Raw genomic sequence first — 24,696 nt, 5'->3', positions numbered from 1 at the left:
GTCCCTCACTGCTGCAGTGATAGCGACCTTCGTAGTAGCGGAAATAAAAAAACCAAAAAGTTCATTAAACTAGAAGGTACTTGCGTACCATGACCCTCTGGCTGGGAAAAAAATTGAATTTTAAGAAAATGGTGGAGTTTATAAAAAAAATTTCAAATTTTGCGCGAAAATTTGATGATTTTTGGCCTGCCAAAATTACATTTTTGATTCGATCGGAACACTAGAGGTTCATGGTATGTATATATATATATATATATATATATATATATATATATATATATAAAAGAAGCTGCAATTCGAATCAAATCGATCGGGTGATTTGTCTTCGAGTCATAACTGCAGCAATTTTGAAAATTGTATTTTCGAAAACCGATAAGCTGTTCTTCAGATCGCTGCAACTCAAAAAAACTATTCGAGATGTGCACTAGAAATTTTAGTATGTTATTTTTGAAGGTATAGACTATCGAAATGTGCAAAAAAAGTTGATTTTTTCAAAATTTCACACAAGTGGTCCCGCTTAAATTTAAAAATAATTAACAATTCTCAACACCGCTTTGAGCTTCGTAGACTAAACCAACTGACCAAGCATGTTACTCATAAAAATCCTTAATATAAAAATATATGTGCTTTTTTTATACATATATATAACTAAATGCTTTTAATTGTTTATAATAACTGTGGTGTCTTATCTTAAACCTTAATACGCTTTGAAAAAAAACAATCAGGTGTTTGTGGTGGTGGTGATGGTCTGACAGTGCCAGTAAGTTCTCCACGTGGTCGTGAAACTAGTCCTTTGTCTACACCAATACCCACTGGTCCAGAATCACTAACGTCTCCCTCGCCACCTGTCGCACAACACAAACGAGGGAGATCATTGCAACCTACACAGGTACCCGTTAGCTCGCGGGCGAGTATTGTATTTCCATTGCTCGCAAGCGGTGGACTGTTCAATCAGCCACGGGATCCTAATAATATCAGTAAGTTTATTAACAAATTATATAACTCTTTATTCCAATAAAAAAACCAACCCCAAAACTTCCCGCTGTTTTCGAGCTTAAAGAACTCGAAAACATCATTAGTAATTTTTGAGTTTCTTGAGCTTATTGTCTTCTTTTGGACAAAAAAAAAATACATTTAGTTGAAAAAATTTATTTCTGACATAAGATATCTTTAAAACAAATCAACCGATTTGAAAGTATATGGCGGCAATTGAAAGGGCTCATCAAGACTCAGAAGTGATTACATTTTTTAGGCAAATCGGGCAAGTGGTTTATGAGTTATACGAAAAACACTTAAAAAAAAAATTTGTTAATTTGTATTTTTCATATAATTCGTTAACTATTCGACCGATCGACTTCAAAATCTATTCAGATCTAAGTCTTGATAAGCCCTTTCGATTGCCACAAAAGAAGTTCAAGTCGGTTGATTCGTTCCAAAGATATTGTACGACAACAATTAGTTTACACAAATACGCACACACAAACACGCAAACACACACGCGGGCGTACCATATGAAAATGGTAGGAAGAGCTTCCTAGGACCTAAAAACTCGATTTTTAAGAATCGGACCGAAACCAATAACTTCCCTTTTTTTGAAAATTTTCAGTTTTCATAGCGGGGGTAGAAAAAAATTACCTCGATATGTAGGTATTGATTAATGGTAATGACTGATAACAATAAAGTAATTTAAAAATAACAATCAATTAAGTAAAACAAGTAGAGATATACTATCTGTGAACTCACTCAATTCGTTCAGTTTTCTACTAAATTACTAATTTTGAATAATGATATTTATTATTCGTCGGCCGTTCGATCACTTGTAAAATATCATTACAGTTCTCAACTATTTAAATAGATGCGTAGGGGAGTTACTATCCGTCTTCAGTTGTCATCAAAATGAACCAGCGAATTTCAATAAATTTTCGTGACTCATTTATATTTTAAAATTATTTGCTTTAAATTTCAAATAAAATTTTTAAAAAAGTATCACTTAGTACGGCACTTTAAGCTTACGATTTGTCTTAATAATTGAGATAAGAATCAATTGAAAATGGTGTTACATCACATTGTGCATGTTGCCAATTTAAACCTTTGAAATAAAATAATAATTAAAGAAAATCGTGATAAAAATATTAACGACACAAATAAATTCAAGTGTGAAATCATTTTTGTCTTACACGACTGTCTCGAAATTTTTTATCTAATAGTACAAAAAATATCATCAATCTGTCGTTATATACTCGCTGGTGTAATTGATTCAAAAACGTTATCTACAATATTGAATAATTGTTTATTAAAAACAGGTAGAGTTCATATATATAAATACCCAAAGGAGGCCTATACACAACATGTAGTGTCTATAATTGTCCTGTCAATATTACCGCTCAAAAAGCCGTCATTGCTTCTATTGGCTTTGTCATAATGTATAAAAAAAACGATTGCACTTATTTTTAAATAAAGAACAACAAATTGGTCAATAATATTTGATTATTATTTATTTTAAATTTAAAGTCAATGAAAAACAATTTTTTTAACAGGCTACGGAACACTTCAGGAAGAAAAAACGCCACAAATTCAGGTTTTGCAGTCCCATAATTTGGGTTCAAATCCTAGTATTTATTCTGGAGGTCACAATAGTCCAAATAGCACTGGTAGTATAGATCAAATAACATCGCCGACGACTCATCAATCAACGCGACAAATCAATGCTGGAGAAGACTTGTACAGCTGGATGGCAAAGCAACAGGAATTTATCAAAGACAATGATAAGAGTAATCTCAAAGGAAATTGGGTAAATATTGTAATTTATTTGTTTAATCATCTGTATTTTATTATTGCCTTTATTGTCGCACTTGTCAGGTCTTTCGTACTGAGCAAAAGGCTGCTAAGGTATCACTTGTCATTTGTTATTGTTATCTATTCATTTAAATTAAGGCCATTCTCAGACAATATTCTCCATTTTTTTTAATATTCAATGACCTTCCCAAGTAGCACAGAGACAACTTTAAGATGTCGATTAAAAGAAAAAGACAAATTTTTTTGATATAAATAAGACATGCAGACTTTGGTCCTAAGAGTCTTAGGAAATATGTTTTCTTTTTTCCATCCTAAAAAAGTCATTTCAATTAAAAATGACTTAAGGTAAGAGTACCAGTACCCAGCCCCAAACCAGTAGCCAGTCACCTCATGTTAAATTATATCTACATATATTTTGAGCCAATGTTAAAGTATATGACCGGCTGGCTACTGGTTAGGGGCTGGGTATTGGTGCTCTTACCCTATTTGACAATTATTTGTAATTTACTTTTTGTCATCACTTGTATTATGTCTTTTAAGCAGATACTTTTTCGTTAACGTAAATTTCTGATAGTCTTGTCATCATTTTGGTGAACCATTTTCGATAGGTCGAAAAACAGCCTCAGAACTGATATCATACTTAGATGTCATAAAACCAACTGTACTACTTGGGTAGTTGTGATTTCGCTGAAGTATAGATTTAAAAAAAAATTACTTACGATATCAACTGTGAGTTAAACGAAAGTTGTTAAGAGGATTTGCCATTTATTCACTTCCTCATACACATGTGAACAAACGAATCGGCCCTTATTGCACTTACATTAGCAAATAGAAATTTCAAATCAACCGTTCTCAGAGATAAACTGAAATTTCCGAATAAGAAGCATTTCATTCGATAAATAATAACTTTACACATCGAATTAAATATTTTATTTAATGATTAGGGTTTTTATCCATGAAAACGATTCATTTGAAAATCACCTATTTCACTCTCTTAAATAAATTTCAGTAAAATCTTCATGTCAATTTTATTAATTAGAATTTTCAAATTTTTAAAGCTAAAATTTATTCAAAAAATTTTGTTTTACTCCTAATTGATAACAACTAAGTAATTAATTGGGGGAGGGAGGGGGCACTGTCTGAGAATGTCCTTAATATAATAATTTTAATCATAATTAACTATAATAAAAAATTTTAACTAAAATTTAATAAAATATATTTATTAGGGTGATCGTTAAAAATTAACTTTTGTCAGCCGCCCCATAGAAAGCTTCTTTTTAGTTAAAAAATACGTGGGGAATTTGGTTTTTTCTCTTTAAGTAAAAAGAACACGTGCCGCAGGACGATCAAAGTTCATTTTTCGATACAATCGCGGTTTTTTTTAAATATCTCATGAAATATGCAGATTGAAGGAAAAAATCATAGGAACAATTTTGTAGGAAATTAAATTCTTGACAAAAAAGTTCATATTCATTTTTTTTATAAAATGTGTATTTATGAAAATATTTTTAAAAAACATTTTTTGGATCTTATGAAAAGAGCGTTTTAAAGATTTCATGAGATATTTAAAAAAAACCGCGGTTGTATCGAAAAATGAACTTTGATCGTCCTGTAGCACGTGCTCTTTTTACTTAAAGAGAAAAAACCAAATTCCCCACGTATTTTTTCACTAAAAAGAAGCTTTTTATGAGGCGGCTGACAAAAGTTAATTTTTAACGATCACCCTAATATTTATGATGGATGAATAATTTTAGGATTCAAAGATAAATACAATGACAACGGAAGATACTGAAGATTCAGACATACAAAGCGGCGCTTGTTTATATCCAATGAAAGACTCGCTACGTTTATTAGACGCTCACTTAATATTTGAACCATTGCTTTCATCACTGTCAGTAATGCCTCAACAAATGCTATCAGCAATTGGTTCCGGTAATATAAATAACGTGTCATCACTAGAATCTTTGGGGTCTAATTTATCTCTAGTCGGAACAATGGATACCATGAGAATAGATATCGTTGTCAGCGAATTCGGTAAAGTTCCTGATAAAAAGAAAACACCAAAATATCAGCCGAGAAAGGGGTCCAAGTTTTTTCTCGACATTCCATCAGAAACTCCAGCGTTTTTGTGTGAAAAAATTGGAATTGACATTGATATCAAGAAGATGGCCGATATGACCGTAGACGATATGATTCAACGGCAAAATGTCTTGTATATTTCCCGAGGACAGTTGAAAAAACACACGAGTACTGTTGTTAATTTCAGCTTGAATATACGGTACATAAGTCAGCAAGTCAACATGCCGCTGCTCAGATTACTGCATCAAATAAGTAATATGTATCAAAATGTTAAGGAAACGCAGATGGAGTTGAAGGAACAGTTGCCAGAGACCAAGAGAAATGATAATTTGACTGTAAATGATAACAATATTAAAAATGGTTCTTCATCGGCGTCAGATCTTCAGGATCAGCTTCATCTGGGCGATAGTAATATTGGTGGTAGCGGTAAAAAAATTGAAGAAACTCTACTGCAAACGAGTTATGACGTCAATCAGCCAAAAGTTTTATCACCATCCTCGAGTATAAGATCGCGACCTCAGAGTTTTGCTCAGAAATTAAGAAGTACTGGTAAAAGTGTCAAAGGTTATATTAATTTAAGTGAAGGTGTAATTACTCCAAGTTTCGGTGCTAGTCCCAATGGTTCTGGTCTAGATAAATTTAGTGTATTGTCTGACAAGTGTAAAGACAACTCTAGCTTAACTCCTCGCTGCTGGAGGACAATTTATTATTTATTAGACTTGTATGCCACTCGACCGGAAACTAAAACTATCACCCATCGGTTCTCGTTGCCAGCTGAGGCAGTGGATCATTACAAGAGTACACGTAAATACGATAATTCAGCAGAAGCTAAAGATGGAGATGTTGAAAAAGGTTTGAACAACGAGCCTGGGTTTACTTCAGCACCAGCACCAGCAGCACGTGAAATGAATGTCGTTACCGGTGAGCGCACTAGGTTAATAATTTTCGGCGTTGCTAAAATTCACCGGACACGACTGCTCGCGACTCTGAGTGGTCTTAAATTAGAAGCTGAAATTACTAGTCTCCATGCGAGTCTAACGTGTCGTAAAAAATCCAAACCCGCGAGTCTGGAGTGCAGCTTAACTGGTCAAATAGGCAGGACAATGATCGTATTGTTGGAAGGTGTCGCTCCAAATCAGCAGACTGTTGTCAAAGTAACTGTAGGAAAATCTCAAGCTCTTTATTCAAGTGTAACACGTCGTCAGAAAGATAAAAACAGTGGATTATTAACTGTCGGAGCAGTTAATATTGACATACCTCAGCATCCGGTTGCTCTTCATGGAATGATGACACGTGGTAGCAAACAATTGTCATCAACATTACAAGAATTACGCGTCACGAGAACTTCATCGCGTATGTCACGTCAACAGCAAGAAGAGGCTGATGGAGTACCGGGCAGTCCACATAATTATCCACCTGCGCCCTCAGTTGATATTGAAAAACCACAACCGGGTCCTAGTCTTTTGGAACCCATTGTAATGCAATTTCATATTATTTTACAGAGCTTAAGTATAACTGCAGCACTTCTTCCGTCACTTCAAGCCCAATATAAAATGGATCAAGTCAATAGCTCAGGTATTACTGGTAGCAAAGCTAAATTTACAATAGATCTACCTCACCATAGTCTCAGTTTTACGACAAAACTTCAAGTTACCGAGGCAAATTTACCGTCTGAAGCCAGTATTGAACTTCCGAAAGTTCATGTATCCGCAGAATATATACAAGACGGCAGCAATAGTTTGAATGACAGTAAAATAGCTGATGGTGTTGTTTTACGTCAAGGAAGTTATCTCAGCGCTACTGCAGACATTGGAATTTTTGAGCATTCATTGACGACAGATTTACTAAACCACTTGGTCTTTGTGCAAAAAGTATTTATGAAAGAAGTTAATGAAGTTGTGCAGAAAGTTTACGGCGGCGAAAAACCCGTTCCTTTGTGGCTGGAAGACGAAGAACCAGCCAGTTCTAGTTTAAAAAGAATTTTATTTTCACTTGTTATACGTATCAAGAGGATACAGTTGACAGCAACGACGCCAACGAATTCAGCAGTACGGTTAGAAACTGGTACAGTTGAATTGCAGTTGTCAAATCGAGTACAAAATGTATCCGGTGCAGCTCAACCAAATCCTTATACTAAATTATTTGGTAAAGCTCAAGTTGATATAAATCTTTCACTTGGACAACTGCTTAAAAATGTTATGTTTGAAGAAGCAGAACCAGAGTTTCAACAGTTTGCATTTTTTAATACACGCGTAGGCTTAAGAAATGCATTTCAAGAAGAAATGGCTCAAGGTGCTGACAAAGAGGTTGTGCTAATTACACTTAAAAGACCACTTATTTATATTCAACCAATGGCTGTGGACAAAGCGATTCTCGTGTGGCTTAACTACAAAAATGCATACGAGTATTGGAATGAAAAACGCGCCAATTTAAATAAAGAAGTACTGACAGCAACGCAACAAGTATTTGAAAAAGTTCCCTTTGGACAATTGACAAGTCAATTAAGTTCGCCAAATTTGGGCACTCTCTTTTTACAACTTACTGTTGATGATATGGGAATTTGTGTTCCTTTAAATCCACTACCGCCAAACAATTGGGGAATGACACGGGGTCTCTATGACGGAGAATCACGTGGTGCTGTTGTTGTTACTTTGGAAAATACAAGTATATCGGCGTGTAGTAGTGGGAGTTTAGTTAGCAAAGCTAGATTTGTTGGTTTTTGTTTGAGATTTGCTGAAGACTTTGAGACGTCTTTAGACGACTGGAAACCTGACATGAATGATAGCAGTATTATGAATCTGTGTGTAGTTTCTGAAGGGACTTATGAAGTATGCAGTCGAACTATCGCACAAAAACAAGACAAGTCAGGTAATACACTTGGAAATTAATTTTTTAAAAAATTTATTAATTATTATTAGGGCCGATCTCTGAAAGTGACTCTCACTTTTGGAAAATTTTCAATGACTCAACCTTCCGACCCGTGTAAAAAAAATTTCAAAAAAGTTCTACATGTGGAACTTCGAAACTTGAGACAGATTAGAACTTTTGTAAAAAGAAGAGTGGAACTTTTGTAAAAAGAAAAAGTTTATCTAAAACCTTATATGAGTAAATTTTGTGTGAAAAAAGAACGTTTTTAGATCATTTTCTGAAGACGTATTTTTACTACATTTTACCCTCGTTCCAGAAAAGTTCAAAAACCTCTAATTTAGAATTTTTTTACGAACGATCTTTGATTTTTACGGGACTATTGGTTTCTAATCGGAACTTTTTCGGAACGAGGGTAAAATATAGTAAAAATACGTTTTGAGAAATATGGTTCAAACACGTTCTTTTTTGACTCAAAATTCGCTCATACAAAGACCTAAATAAACTTTTCTTTTGCACATCTCAAGCGCGAAAGTTCAAAAAATGTTCCACTTGAAGTTTTAATCTCTCTCAAGTTTAAAAATTTCACATGTCGAACTTGGAAACTTTTTAGAAAGAATTATTTTCACACGGGTGAGCATATTAAAATTTTATCAATTAATTAAAAAAAAATTGAAGCATTAATTGTAAATTAGTTGACATCAATTGGGAGTTAAACGAAATTTGGAAAATAAATTTCAGTAAAATCTACATGTCAATTTTATTAACTAGAATTTTCAAATTTCGTAAGCTAAAATTTATTAAACAAATTTCGTTCAACTCCTAATTGATGACAACTGCAATTTTTTTCAATTAATGCTTCAACTTTTTTTTAATTAACTATCAAAATTTTACTACGGTCATTACAATTGAAAGTCATCAAATATTTTTAGAAAGTAGAGGGGGGGGGCACTGTCTAAGAATGCCTTTAATTAATTAATTAATGATATTTATTTTCTATGGTAATTTCAGACAATGCCAAGTGGTTATTAAACGTTCAATGGCAGATGGAAGGTGTTGACATACACTTTGATGTAAGTGTCGGCCAGCAGTTATCAGCCCTCGGACATACATTGACAATGTTAACTGGCTCTGAAGAAGACGATGCTAATATATCAGCAGATTACGACAGCGACGATGGTGACCAACCGGAAAATGGAACTAGCCAGGTTAAGAAAAAAGTATGGTTGTTATATTTTTTGTTTTTTGCCGAGAAAAAATTAATTGATCGTCGGAATTTTGTCAATTTATTCTATATATTTTATTTTTTATTTGTATTTAATTATATTTATACTTTAATAAGTAATTTTATTTCCAGGAGAGTATACTGATTAAAAAATCAAAGAACTGGACTGACAATTTGCCTGCATTTGTGTTCGACCCTTCATTGGATGCTAAGAAAAGATCTAAATTAATAGAGAAAGAAATGAATGAGCAGGCAAAGATAATAAATGACTTGAGATCTCTGGGAGCGTCACACGGCACGATCGAGCAAGAAATGAAACGTCTGCACGAGTTAGAAGCGATGGTTTTCAAAGATTTCCGCAGGGACATGATTCAAAAGTTGAGAAGACAATCAGTAAAAGCTTCGGGTATAAAAGGAAAACTTGGACTGGGTAACAAACCCAATACCTACCGCTCACGGTCATTTATAGTGCCGTCTCCAACACCTGAACATCAGTTAGAAAGCCCTGAAGATTTGAACACTGATATAAATTCGGCCAATTCCGCGAGTTATGAAAGCAGTCCGCGGAGTGGCCCAAGTCGCTCGGCGTCTTTGAGAGTCCGAGGACTCGGGGGTCCACGTGTTACTTTCAGTGATACCCATACAATGTGTCGTCAGTCGTCATTGCCAAGTGCAAGCTCGGATTTAAGTCTACCTGAGGGCGATCTAGAGTGGCCGGAGACACTGGACATTGAAGGAGAACAAGTTGAACTAAGAAAGAAGCATCGTGATATGAGTTGCACTTCCAGCTATGACAGTATGGAAGGCAATGCTCCATTACTTGATTCATTCGGCCGGGAACAAACTTCAATGACTTCTTCACCGCACATCGCGCCACAAAAACCCCAAGAACCAAACATCGATTTTGAGCTTGACGTCAAGGTATTGATCAACAGTGGAAAGTGTGTGCTACATACCAAAGATCCAGCAAGAGAAGATGAACTAAAATTACTCAGTAGAATGAAGAAAGAACGATCGTGTTCTGGTGGTAATTTTGACTTCCAACCAAGTAGTCCTAGTAGCAGCAAAAAACATCTCAGTAGCAAAGAAAAATCATCAACTGCCAGTAATTCACGCCTACGTTACATGCAACATGCCAGTGTACCTCTTGTTGATCTCACAATATTTCATATTCCTGGACTGGATGTCAAAGTTCACTATGAGTCAAAGACTCTTCCTGAAGAATCTATTTCACCGCGCACGTCTGCTGAAAGTAATTTATTAAATCCACTGTCTGGAGTTACGGGTCTACGTAAACCTAGTACCAAAAAAGCGAGTTTATTTGCCTGGATGACTCTACAGACGATTCCTGAGGAGACGATAATCAGTCCTCATATTCTGGAGTTTTTAGAACAAACTCTTGAACCGATTCCCAGTAAGACGATAGCAGGAGGCGGTCAAGCTAGTACAGTATTTCCACTGGACAATGAAAGTACATCTTGGGCAGCGACTGCTGCCAGTGGAAATTACGTCTATGCCAGTTTTCCTGTTGACGTAATCGTGTACTTTCATATGCAACCTTCAACTTTTAGGTTCTCGTGTTTACCTGTGTCACGTGTCGAGTGTATGCTTCAATTACCGTCACTGGATATTGTTTTTTCTTCAAAACGCGCTGAAGAAGAACTCACTGAATTTCGTGACTTTAAATCAGCGGCTGGTTCTTCTAGTCCAAGTGTCAAAGAAAGTTCAGCAATCGGCGGGGTCTCTGTTACTGGATGTCTTGCTGACTTTTCCGTATATATTTTTCACCCATATGGTGGTGGTAAAAAATCGAGCTTAAAAGAAGCGCAATGGTCACCATTGTCTGACAGCGAGAGAAAAGACTCATTGAGTATAAATGTAGAATTTGTTAAATTTCATTTATCAAGAAGTAGGAAAATAAATTTTCAAAGTGAACCTCTTAAAAAAAGTAATGATACCAGTAGAGCTGTCATAAGATTTTCAACAATAATTGATGTTGGTTCTGCGTCATTTAAATATGACATGAGACGAATTACTGAAATTCTTGCCTTTCCCAAGGCATGGTACCGACGTAGTATTGTACGGAGACTATTTTTAGGTGATTTAAATTCTGGATTTGCGTACTCTGAGGGTCATCATCCAACGCAGCCGATGAATACCGAAGAGGCAGTGATGGGTAGCTCACTGCTGAAACATCACGACCGTCACACCGGAGATGTTTTGTCCAAAAGTGCACCCGAGCGTAGTCCTACTTTGACGAGAGATAAATTGAGACTGAGTTTTGACAATGATATGCCACGACAAACCCGACTAAAAGATATAGGACGAGGGTGGAGCTTTACTTCAGACAAAGGACAGTCTGGATCGGCAATAAAAAAACGTGAATCTGCTTGGGAGACGTTGGTACTATTTGCTGTCAACTTTACCCGCCTCAATGTTCATATGAATATGGGCAATGTTATGGGAAATGTCGCCTGGATGACCAAAGATTTTCGTTCTGACGGCAGACTATCGATCGGCAGTACAGGTCATAAAAATTTGTACATCGGTATTGGTCTTGGCGGGTCCAGTTTGGATGCTAAGGGTGGATTTGTTGGAGGCACTATTGAGTTAAGTAAAATAGACACTTATATTCATATAAGAGAAGAACCAGGAACTGAACCTGATCATACACTTGGGTTAAAATTATTTGCACTGGAATTGAGACTGGATTATATGGGAACGAGTGTTCTGATGACTCGGGTTTCTTCGTTGGACGTGACGCTTAGAGACGAATGGAAGATAAATCGTAGCAATAGTGGTGACGCTTTTATGCCGACACGCAGACCTGCTGTGATATTCATGCACGGAGATCTTGGGTGGGATCAATTGCAAATAATGATCAGCAAATCGACAACCGCTGATTTGTTAAAAATGTTTTATAAACTTGATGAGTTTTTCAGTCAACAATTTAAAAATAGCAAGCGGGTGTTCAGTTCACTTCAGACAAATAGAAATCAGCGGGTTACAAGCAATAGTTTTAAGAAGCGAGGGCAGAGAAAGACGCGAGGAGGAGCTGGGGTCGAGGGTCCATGGACTATGAACCAGACTGCAATGTCCGATGCTCGTCATCATCGACACTGGCAGCGAGTACTGGCTCAGGTTGCAGGACTGCAACTCGGAAGCTTACGATTTTCCTTGCCGACCAACGGCACTGTCCTCGGTGGTACCATGGAGTTACATGGCTGTAATATAAGTCTCGCTTGTTTCCACGGAATAAACTTTAAAAGTAAAAGCTGGGCATTATTTTCACTTAAGGAACCATGCATTAGTTTCGCTACTGAAGCGCAAGAAATACCGAGTGTTGAATCGCCAAATACATGTGACGTTCATGTTGTGCAGACATTGACAATTAGTTTAGGACAACAACAGGAACAGCATGCAAGACATCTCTCAATGGCGACTGTTTGTCGTCTAAGTCGAAGTGTTCTATTTCCACCTCAATTTAAATCACTGCAGGAGTGGTTCCACTATGCGTTTGCCAACAGTGAAATTGATGGTATTTATTTTTTAAATTTAAATAATGATTATTATTTAGGGTACATTCCGAAATGTGCTGCAAGCTGCTGTAGTGTAGCGCATTTCGGAATGCACCCTTATTAATTATTCTTATTACTTGCGCGGTAAATTTAAATATTTGAAAAATAACTTATCAGAAATGGGAGAAAAATTAAAAATCGTAAATAAAAATAAAATGACGGCAGAATATGATAGAAATATTTAAAATATTTAAAAAAAAACACGCAAGTGTTTCACACAAAAATTGCGCTGCTACTACGCTGCACTTGCACAGTCTGCTGCTGAGCTACAGCTGCTCGCAGCGAATTTCGGAATGCACCCTTAATAATAACAATGTATTCATTTATTTTTATTTATTGTAGCAGTTGATCGATTTCCATGCGTTGAACGCGAACGTGCTGAGACAACGGCTGACGGCAATACAAGTCGCGGTAGAAGTACATCATCAACATCCGGAAAACTTCAAGAACATTCGCACACGCGCGAAGTTATATTCGCATTACCTTCGTTGCAGCTGCATCTTAAAACGGAGCATTTACAAACAGCCAAAACACCGGATGTTATAAGTATGTTTATCATTTTTTATATTAAATGTCATTCTACAAACATATATATTAGACTGTCAGGAAAAAAAAATTTTTTTTTTATTAAATATAATTAAGAAAACACTAATAAACAAAGAAAATCCTCTTATAATTTCAGCTCATTATCTCAAAAATTGAGCTGGCGCACGTAGGGAGGATTCCCTTTCCCATTTAAAATTCATAAGAAAATTTTTCTTTTTTTCTTTTGTAAATAACTGAAAAATTTTTTTTTCTGAATTTTAGGTTCCATGCTCTTGTAGGAAATTAAATTCCCTACAAAAAAGTCATTAGTGGCATTTGCTAAAAGTTGATAGAAAAAAAGTTATAAAGAACGAAACTTAAGAGAAAAAATCGAATTTTTAACCAAAAAAGAATTTTTTAGTTTTTTTTCCATTAATTACGTGGGATTTTTTTTTCAATTTTGCAATTAAAGTTCTCATGGAAAATTGAATTATCTACAGAAATGGTCCTGAAGTTAATTCTTATGCAGCTGATTAAAAAAAAGTTACAAAGCTGTGAAGTGAAGAAAAATAGAATCTTCAAGAAAAATTTTTTTTTTTCGGTTTTTTTTTAAATTTAATTGTAATTGAAATTTAAAATACAAGTTCATTGTATACAGACTCTACAAGTCCCACAATTTTTGAATTTTAGGAACAAAAAAGACGAGAAAAAAAAATTTATTTCCTATGTATTTTAAATGGGAAAGGGACCCCCGCCAGCTAAATTTTCCAGATATTGTATTGATATAACTTAAATTTTAGAAGGATATTCTTTGCTTATTGAAGTATATTCTGGGGATATTTAATCTAAGAAAAAAAAATTTTTTTTTCTTACAATCTAATATACATATACTAAATATATGTCTATGTAAACATTCGAATCATATGTGTTGCATCTGCCAATATATCGTAAAATCATACCGGTTATTGTGTCATCCTTGAAGTAATTTTTTTTTTTTTTTTTTTTTTTTTTTTTTTTTTTTTTTTTTTTTATTGCAACAAAGCTTTAATTCTCTCGACTCTAATTATTTTTTGTTCATTAATTTTTTAATTTATTAATAATATTTAGAAGTTAAACGTTGATTAAATTTATTAATTTAATATTTCATGTTTGTTATATTGTATGTATATGATTATAATAATAATTATAATTATATATATAGTAATAATATTAGTAATAATCGTTTTCCATTGCCTTCATAGTGGTAAATTAGAAACTCTTCTTATAGTTAAACTGCAATTCTCTTTTTTCTCTATGTATTTTTTTTAGGACTGCCTAAACATATTTTATATAGTAAGTACAAATAAGTAACAAATGGTAAAAAAAAAACAGTTTTTAAAAAATAAAAGCATTTTATTTAAATGTATTGAGAAAAAGTTTTAAATAGCAGTAGAGTAAAATTTATAATAACAATAATTATTACCATTTTCCCTAATTAATAATGTAGTTGCCCAGAATTTAATTTGCATGGAGTAGCAGAGTCTTGTTTTTAGGACAATAAATAAAATAATATTTTATTAACATTTAATATAAATTATAAATATGTATATAATAAATAAAATATTTAATTCCTGTGCATTAGGTGAAAAACCACTGGTAGAGTGCAGCTTTATCACGGAATTCGAGGACCATATATTTGTGACTGTAGATGCGGAGGCATTTTTCTTTTTGCACGATCTCATAACTTCTTATCACAGCGAAAAAGAACGAGTGGTAAATTGTTTATTTTTTTTTTCTTTTATTTTTAATTTTATATTTATTTAATTTAAATTATTTTTACTAGTACGCAATGCAAAGCGCAGGAGCGTCAAGAGCATACAGCCCAGATCCACAGGATAAAAAAAGTGCCAGTGCAAGTACTTCGAGTGCTTCAACGTCGGCTACTTCAAGTATGACAGAGGATGAGAGAAAACGCAAACAATTTGATCCTGCTGAAATGTTCATCAAGGATTGGCGATCTTACAGATGCAAAACGTGGCATTTGGAGCCAACTGTCAGGTAATAAGATAATAAAAAAATTTGAATTAAAAATTAATTTTTTCTAATAATGATATTGATTGGTATGTCGCGTTACTAATTCCTAAAGGATTTACATTTTTATACCCTCTTTTAGCTTTAGGGAGCTTTCTAGAGCCAAAAGGACATATGATTTTTTTTCTTATTATAAATTTGGAGACTTATTTTGAAGCGCGAAATTTAAAAAAAATGTTTGAACGCCAAAAGGAAATATAATTTAAATCATGCGTCTTTTAGGCTTTCAAATTTTTTTTTTATTTTTAGCTCTGCACTGTAAAAAATAAGCAGAGTGAACGCGGATTAAATTCGGACTGAGTTGGATGACTGTTTATTTATTTAATCCCCTCAGAGTGAAATTTATTCCGAAATAAAATTATCACTCCACTAAAAAGACAAATTCCTTAATTACTCCGTATGCAGAGTGAGTTTTTTTCAAACTCCGGAACTCCGAGTGACGGAGTAAATTCAAATTGAAATAAAATCAGTAATCACTCCGAATTCACTTCCGGTTTTTTACAGTGTAAAATAAGTCTACCAAAAAATTGGCAATGAAAAAAAAATCATACGTCAAATTAGTAACGCGATGTATATTATAAATGTTTACAATAATTAATATTAGGGGTATATATATGCGAATATTCATAAGCTTATTCTTATAAATTATTATAGATATTAATTAATCAATTCAAATGACGAAAAAAAAATGAATATCATTATTAATAATTATAAAAATGATTACAGACTACTCTCATGGGCTGGAAAAAGTATTGAACCCTACGGTATTGATTATATACTACAAAAATTAGGATTTGCACATGCACGGACGACAATACCTAAATGGATACAACGTGGATTCATGGATCCACTTGACAAAGTGCTAGCAGTTCTTATGTTAAGAATGGTGATGGCTGTACGTGAAGATCCTTCTGATAATAATAAGTAAAATAAGTGAACTTGTAATGCTACATTGCCTCTAAAAAACATTTACTTTTAAAATAATAATAATAACAATAATAATAATCATAATAACAATAAAAATAAAGACACATATACACATGTAGCGAATTTTATGAGCAACGACTAAACACGTGTAGTCTTTCTATATTTATCTTTAGTATATACCAACATTAGGTGCAATTATAAATTAATTTCATTGAGATATGATCAAATTTATCGATGGACTACTTAATATATATTCTCAATGAATTAAATAATTCAATATATATAAATTACTATTAACAAAATGAATGAATGTATAGAAAATAATTTCATACTTGCGAATGATAGTTAAAAAAATTATTGCAATTATTATTATTATTATTATTATTATTATTATTATTATTATTATTATTATTATTATTATTATTATTATCATTATTATTGTGTATGAATGATAGTAATCAATAAGCGATTTATCATTGCTAGACAATTCGTCCATTCGTTCCGTTCTGAACCTATTACTCATGGACAAAATATTTAATAGGTCAATAGTACCTCTCATATATTATAAATATATATTATGCATTCGAACAAAAAAAGAAGAAAAAAAAAAAAAAACCAAATAACGTAACACCGAAAATCGTTGTACAGTGAAAGAGTAAATTATTATATAAATTAAATGAATAATTATAATTAAAATTATAAAATAATTTTTTGTTCGTTAGATTAATGCTGAATTTTGTGTATATGTTTATTTTTTATAATTAATTATAATGACGTATTTAAATTGCATCGAAGTCGCATAATTATACGTATTTAATACAAATGTATATTATTTTTTTTATTGATTATAAGTAAAAATTACTCTTTTTTTAGCAATTAAATATCGCCCACCGATGTTTCATTAATTTATAAATATGTAAAATATCTATATATATATGTATTTTTTTTTTTAGTTGCATTGGGTTTTATATATTATGTATATTTATTATTTTTAATTGAGTTATCATTTATCACTATTGCGAAACGGCATGTCAATAATAAATCAATAATTAAAGAAAATAAATATGAATGAATAAAAATAATAATGAAATATATTTATATTATAGTTTATCGAATAGAAAATTGATAAATAAAAATATTGCTCGCTAAATTCCGTCGTTTAACAAGCAAACGATGTAAAAAATGATAATTAACTTAAATATAAATGGAAAATTGTAATTTTATTATTGTCATTAGATAAAAAAAAAAATAATAATATGATGTCTGTATGAATGTTTCTTATTTATTTCTGTGATCGACTTTATGACTAAGATATTGATAATGTCATATAATAGGAAAATTTGTTAATAAATATTCGAATTAAATAATGGATTAAAAATGACTTTTTATTGTTTACTTTTATTATTTTATTATTTCGCGTTACTAATTACAAAAAGACTTATATTTTTATACGACACTTTGGCTTTAGGAAAGTCTCTGATGCCGAAAGGGCGTATATTTTTTTTTTCATTGCCAATCGTTTTGTAGACTTACTTTGTAGCTGAAAATGAAAAAAAATTTTTTGAAAGCCACAAGGACACAGCTTAAATTATACGCCTTTAGAATAAGTCTACAATATGATTAGCAATTAAGAAAAAAAATTATACGCCCTTTTGGTTTTAAACTTAGTGACTAAAGCCAATAGGGCGTATAAATAATTCCCTCAATACCAGTGTCCTGAGGTCCATATTCGTCCAGCTACGTGATAACTAGTCAAATTATGCTATAAATTTTACTAGCAGTTTTCTATTATCTATGTAAAGCCTATTAAAACTAAGCCTTTAAGTCTTCCCGTGTAAAAAAAGTTCATTCCAAAAAAATTCCAAAAAAATTCCGCATGTGGAACGTCAAAACATGAGACAGATTAGAACTTCGAATAGAACTTTTTAGGAACGTTAGGCATTTTGATGGTAAAAAAAAAGTTTTTATGAACGAATTTAGAGTCAAAAAAGGACAATCTTGGAAATTTTTTGGAATTTTATATGGACATTCCAAAAAAATTCTAGAATCACCACTTTAGAATTTTTTATAGAACTAAAAAAACCGTCCATAAAAAATTCCAAAAAAGTTCCACGAACGTCCTTTTTTGACTCCAAATTCGCTCATAAAACTTTTTTTTTTACCATAAAGATGACTATTGTTCCAAAAAAGGTTCCATTCGAAGTTCTAATCTGTCTCATGTTTAGAAGTTCCACGTGCGGAACTTTTTTGTAATCTTTTTAGAACGAATTTTTTTTACATGAATTCGTGTGTAATAATTTTAGCATAATTATAATTATAATCAACATGTAATGTAAACTCTCTACTATAAATTTATATCATTGCACCATAAAATGACCCTGTTATTAGCCAGTAGGCTGCTGGGTCTGTAATAAATAAATAAATAAAAATATGTCCTTTTGGAATTAGGACCAGTTTTTCAAACCGAGTTCATTTTTAACCCGAGTTTAAATTATTATTACTGGTATACATTATTGACGGATAGATATACTAGCAATATCAACTTAAACCTGGATGAAAATAAACCAGGTTTGAAAAACTGGCCCTTAGTGACGCGATAGATTTGAGTTATGGTATTTTTTCAGGAATTAAATGTTATTTTTTAAAATTAGTATTTACTTTGCAGGTTGTTGAAAATAATTCAATAAAACTGACTGAATTTACAACCGATTACTTATTTTATAAATTTGAAAATTTTAATATAAATAAAAATAATGATCCTGAAGTTAGCAGACAATTAAAAATTTTCGGATTTTTTTTTCAAAAAATCAATCACAGAAAAAAAAAACTAAAAATATGCACATGTAGAAAATTAAAAAAAAACTATAATTGCAATTTTCTTAAATATTTTTTTTTTTTTTAAGTTATCGACTTAAAAAAATCCAAAAACTATTGGACGTCTGTTAACTTCAGTATCATATAAAAATAACTAGATTTTATTTTTATTGAGGCGTAAATTCTATGAAATCTGAAATTCAAAATTTGATCATCATTTCAATAATTCGTGAGTATGACAGAAAAAAATATATATAAAAATGAATAATAGTTCTTTAGATGAAAACAAAAAAAAAATTTTTCTCAATATCTTTTTGTCTATAGAATTAATGCAAAAAAAATCATAATTACTTTTTAATTTACAGGGGAAACATAATTACTTAAGAACCTACGACATTTCCATTCTAAACCAAGTAATGTATAAAAAAAAGTCATATTTAAAAATGAAACCAAAAGAGTTACATCATTTCAGCAGCCTTCAAAAATTTCAATAACTATATAGATTTAAAAAAAAATTTTATCTCTAATCTCATCTTAAGATGTTCAAAAAATTTTGTGAGACTGAAGTCTCGGTGTGTAGTGGATAAAGCACAACGCCGTGCAATTCCTTCTTTCGTAGCTACACTTCTACAGGCTGTGATTAGTTATATGCACTTGAGCGAGAACTGAAATGAAGAACTTTTATATATACTCTTCAACCATGAGAAGGAGCACCTGCGAGAAAACTTGAATTTATGCCACCTAGTGTTAGAGCCGAACAAATTTTCCATTTTTCTATTTCAAATTATTTTCCGACATTCGAATTTCTTAATTAATATCAAAAAATTTTTTCAAAGATAAAAAGAAAATTATCAATTATCATGATTCAGAAGTTAGTCGACTAATAATTTTTTTTTTTTTTTAATTATTGAAAAAAAATCCAGCCAGAATTTTTTAAATTTTCTACATGTGCATATTTTTTTTTTTTTTTTTTTTTTGTAATTCATTTAGTGAAAAAAAAATCCAAATATTATTGATTGTTTGTCAACTTCCGGGTCATAAATTATCTGTATATTTTTTTATGATAAAAAAAGAAATATTTTTGATGAAAAAAAAAATATATTTTATTTTTATTTATTCGAGTGAGTAAAAATAATTTTAACGAGCATATATTTTTGAATCAAATTATTTATCTATGAGAACAAAAAATATATAAATATATTTTTTTTTAAATATGAAAAATATTATTATTAAATGAAAAAAAAAAAAACAATAATTAATAATTAATAAAGATGAAGTTAAAACAAATGTCACGTCAATTTTTGTGTAATATTTTTATAACAATCGCGAAAAAATTTTTATTTTTCGAGATAATACAAAATTATTGACTGAGTGATAATTGATAGTAATTATATGATAATTAAATTACATAATGTACTAACTAGTGTTGGTATTTTTAGTGATTGCTAATGAAAGCTTTTTTTTTCAACTTTAAAGGATAGTAACGGAAGTCAGTTGAATAAATATAACAAGCAACCTACAGTCACTACGTGACTGCCCAAATATCACTACTAAATTTATAAAATACGCAGAAAAAAAAGATTTTTTGCCGCAAAAAATTTTAATTTGCACCAAGAAATTTTATGCATTATCAATTAAATGAATCGTTTATTTGAGAACCCCCATAAGTCATGTTTTTCACTTAATTGGGTTTTTTGCATTTTTGGGTTCTTTGAATGTCCCTCCATAGAAATAAATCAAAATATGCATCAAATCAGCGTTTGAAAAAAAAATAAAGGGGTGACAGCAATTTCCTTTAATTGAGAAACCCCATAAGTCAATGACTCAAATAAACATATGCAGTTTTAGTTTTACAGAAATAATTTTTTTTTTTTTTTAAATTCGCGCTTTTTTGGGAAATTAATTTCAAATGTTGTTTTATTGTTGGCTGTTATATGACTAATTAAAATGTTTAAATTAATTATAATTTTTTGTAATTTCTGAGTTTCAGAGTTCAAATACAATTTTAATACTTCATTTTATCAGTGTAATAAATGATTTGAGTGGAAACATTTAAAAAAACAATGATTTTATAACTTTTTTTCCGTTTGGTTGAGAAACCCCATAAGTCAATCAACTTTAAATAATTTTTTTAAGTAGTTTCTGTTAAAAGATTAAATTTTTCTTGTTGGAATCTTTTTCAGAGACGCTAACATTATTGTATTCAATTATTTATTTATTATTTTAATGTCAAGTTTTTTCAAAAAAATATTTTTTGTGTTTCCTGAAAAATTTTGTTTTCTTGACTTATGGGGTTTCTCAAATAAATGATTCAAATACAAAAATTGTCTTGGGGCGAGAAAAGATTTTTTCGGTCAAGAAATAACTCCTTGCACCAAGTAATTTTTTCTAGTTCTAAATAAATTTTTGTTTTCAATTCACAATGCAAAAAATTTCTTGGGGTAAGTAAAAATTTTCTTTAGTCGAGTAAAGATTTTTTGTGTCAATGAATCCTTTTTTTTTCCATGCAGACTTTTTTGGCTTTGAAAAGCTTCCTAAAACCAAAAGGGAGTAGAAAAATCTGTCATGTTGGAATAAGTAACGCGATATAAATAATATAGCTATATATATTCAGTGACATTCAGTCATATTTAGTAACAGAATAATTAAAGTATTAATTTATTTAAAGAAAATAAATACGATCGTCTTTTTTCCCGCGTAATTTAAATGTAATTCAAATGATATAGATAAATCTATTTATCTCAAAACTTGGCAATTAAAAAGAGTTTAAACTGTGAAAAGGCACAAATTCAAGTCAAGACCTATCTAATGATACCAATTTCAATAACATTAACTAATTCTATCATATAGATATGGCGGAAACAAAATTTTTCTTATTCTCTTAATAATATAGATTTACAAAGAAATAATAAAATTTGTCAATAATTAAAAATAATAATTATAATTTTATCAATGATATATTAATAATAAATATGTAATACATAATACATTTACATAAATTTGTAGTCAAATATACAATTATAATCAGTAGAATTGGATCCACAAGGCACTGCAATATATATTAATTAATAATAATAATAATAATAATAATTACTATTATTATTATTATAGCTATAGTAATGATAAGGATTTAATAATTGTTTTGATCAATTGACCACTTAGTGTTGCCTTGAAATATTTACTGATATGAGGACTAGCAAGAGAGAAGGATTAAATCCTAAACTTTCTTATTACGTCATAATTTATTATTTAATAAATAAAAAAGTAAATCCAATAAAATTAACTTTCAAAAAAATTTTTTACTGTCAATTTATTTGATTAATTTATTTTCATAACAATCCAGTGAGCTGATAAAATTAAATAAAAAAAAAATTATAAAATTTATCAGATTAAAAAATCTATTAATAATAATGATTAATGAGCTCATTCAGTTATTTATTCATTGACGTATTTAAACTTTGATATTAAAAATTAAAACTTTTTATTTGTTTTCTAGTCATCAGATATATAATTCATTTTTATTTTTTATTTTTAATAGCCGTTTGTTTTACAATAACCTAAGGCACAAATTTTTATTTTTATTTATTTGCTTGTCAACAATTTTTATTTATTTTTTTCAGTTTTTTTTTTTATATCGACATTATTGCACCTTTATTGTTTTTTAGATAAAAAGCATTAAGAAAAAAATTATACTGTAGTTTTATCTCATGAGTAATAATTAATATCCAATTGTTTTAATTAATTAATTAATTAATCAATTTTTTTTTAAGTCTAATACTTGGTAATAGAGTGAAGTATATATGTACAAATTACTATTATCTATGACTTATTGCATTATAATTACGCATTATTTATTTCTTATATATTAACTATATAATTAATTTAATCAATTAATTAATAACTATAATTAATTACGACAAATCTCAGCTACCAAAAATTTTGACAATTAAATTTTTTTTTATTCACACAAAATGATCGAATTTTTTTTTAATTCAGAAAAAATCTAAAATTTATCAATTAATTTAAAATAAAAAAAATTAATCGTAAACAAAAATATTAAACTTAAGTAAAAATGAAAACGTAACAACTGTGAGAAATATCGCGTGCAATAAAAACAAAAAAAATAAAAAAATGTATAGTCATGAAAAAATATACAAATGTCTCTAATTATAAATATATATAATAAGTAAATTACATCATCATCATCATTATCATTGTCTTGAATAATTAATAAGTTGATAGTAAATTTAATAACACTATTTACTTAATGACAGTATGATATAATTATTTTAGTTTATTTATATTTTTTAAAAGTTTAAGCTTCAAGTAAAAATTTACGTATCACTACGTCGCGTTAAATATTTATTTTCAAATGGATTTTTTTTATTTAGCTGCCAATAATTTATTGATATTCTCAAAATTATTGCCAAATAAAATAATCTTGAGTATCGTCATTAATATTTATAAATATCAATATCAATATATTATAAATAATTTTATTAATGTTACAATTTATTTAAAATGAGTTACGTAATAAATCTCTGTGAGATTCAAAATACTGCACTTGCATGTATCTGTATTTTTAAAATCAGTTATCAAGACTAAATACAAATGCAAGATCACAAAATGCAGTTTGATCAATAATTTATCACCAAATACCATCGAATAACATCGACTGGAATTTTATCTTTTTTTTTTCCTTCAATGTATATATCAAAGTTAGCTTAGCATATACGTAGAATTATCATTACACATTTACAGCAAATTACGGCAAAGTTTTTTAATAAAAAAATAACAAAGTCATTTTATTTTTAATGAATCATCTCATTATAAATAAATAATAATTTATAATTAAAAAAAAAACAATAGTAGTAATAAATCCTGGAAATTGATATGTGTTAATTCCAAACGTACTGCAAGCTCACTGGGAATTGGTTCATCCATCGCAGTCACGATAAAAGTGCATCGTGAATTCAAGATAATCACCGCCGTGATTATTTTTGCATACATTCTAAAACAAAAAAAATATTTATTTAATTATTTTGAAAAAATATTAATTAATTAATTTGATAATAAAGAAATTATTTCATACTAAATCATCTAATTTTTTTTTTAAGCTTATGATTTGGCAAATTTTATAAAATGTATTTGTATATTTTTAAAGGACTTGATCTTTAAATTTCGAGTCCTTAATCTCTGTAAGGTCGTAGGGAATTTTTGAAAAACGTAAAAAAATGGTCTGATAAATGAAAAAAATTTACTGTCTTTAGTAGATTTAAGACAATTGAATTCTTATGGGTCATTTTAATTTTTTAAAATTTTAATTTGCAGACAAGTTGCTGACTTGTGGTTTTTTTTCAAGGTTATCAACGAATTGATAGAATAGCCAGAAATTTTGGCTGATTTCAATTTAGTCTGCTCTAGTGCACAGCTGAGAACAAGAAGGCTTCTAGCAGTCAATAAATCTAATAAAAACTACGTTTACAATGGACCCAGGAACAGAATTGCTAGGCTAGTAAATCAGCACTCTTCGAACCTTAATTTCTTCAGTGAATCCCCATCATCTTTTTTAGCGAATGCAAAAAAAATATTATGTTCTAACTAATTAGCATATAGCGCAATAATTTTGTATCTATTAAAGCAGTAATCGTTTCTAGTTACTGTTTGTTTTTCTTTAAATTAAATTTAAAAATATGTAAATAATGTTATGTATACTGCCGATTGGCGTAAATAAATAAATAAATTAATTTGAAATTTTGATTTTTTCGAAAGTATGTCACCTTATATTTTTTTAAAAATATTATTATATATTATATT

The 24,696-nt window shown here is 30.3% G+C and overlaps 2 protein-coding genes across 11 annotated transcripts in view; one reads left to right on the top strand and one right to left on the bottom strand.

Annotated features, from left to right (window-relative positions):
* The window catches only part of LOC130664238 (bridge-like lipid transfer protein family member 1), a 28,495-nt gene extending 11,807 nt beyond the window's left edge, over window positions 1-16,688 (top strand). For 2 of the 7 annotated variants that reach the window (XM_057464098.1, XM_057464094.1), the window contains exons 7-17: window positions 726-977; window positions 2,538-2,791; window positions 2,860-2,889; window positions 4,551-7,743; window positions 8,752-8,960; window positions 9,098-12,503; window positions 12,886-13,089; window positions 14,377-14,400; window positions 14,690-14,820; window positions 14,891-15,105; window positions 15,865-16,688. In XM_057464098.1, the coding sequence (XP_057320081.1) occupies window positions 726-977; window positions 2,538-2,791; window positions 2,860-2,889; window positions 4,551-7,743; window positions 8,752-8,960; window positions 9,098-12,503; window positions 12,886-13,089; window positions 14,377-14,400; window positions 14,690-14,820; window positions 14,891-15,105; window positions 15,865-16,066 (8,120 nt within the window). In that variant the 3' untranslated portion in view covers window positions 16,067-16,688. The remainder of the gene's footprint in view (window positions 1-725; window positions 978-2,537; window positions 2,792-2,859; window positions 2,890-4,550; window positions 7,744-8,751; window positions 8,961-9,097; window positions 12,504-12,885; window positions 13,090-14,376; window positions 14,401-14,689; window positions 14,821-14,890; window positions 15,106-15,864) is intronic. The other 5 variants (XM_057464099.1, XM_057464100.1, XM_057464095.1 and 2 more) reach the window with 4 other exon arrangements.
* Window positions 16,689-22,985: 6,297 nt separating this feature from the next.
* LOC130678575 (myelin regulatory factor-like protein) overlaps window positions 22,986-24,696 on the bottom strand; it is a 47,637-nt gene continuing 45,926 nt past the window's right edge. For 3 of the 4 annotated variants that reach the window (XM_057485868.1, XM_057485866.1, XM_057485867.1), the window contains exon 7: window positions 22,986-23,890. In XM_057485868.1, the coding sequence (XP_057341851.1) occupies window positions 23,816-23,890 (75 nt within the window). In that variant the 3' untranslated portion in view covers window positions 22,986-23,815. The remainder of the gene's footprint in view (window positions 23,891-24,696) is intronic. The other variant, XM_057485869.1, reaches the window with a different exon arrangement.

This window comes from Microplitis mediator, chromosome 2 (assembly GCF_029852145.1).
Source record: "Microplitis mediator isolate UGA2020A chromosome 2, iyMicMedi2.1, whole genome shotgun sequence".
Classification (NCBI taxonomy): domain Eukaryota; kingdom Metazoa; phylum Arthropoda; class Insecta; order Hymenoptera; family Braconidae; genus Microplitis; species Microplitis mediator.
Note: the sequence above shows the minus strand (reverse complement) of the source record. Positions and strands in the feature narration are given on the sequence as shown.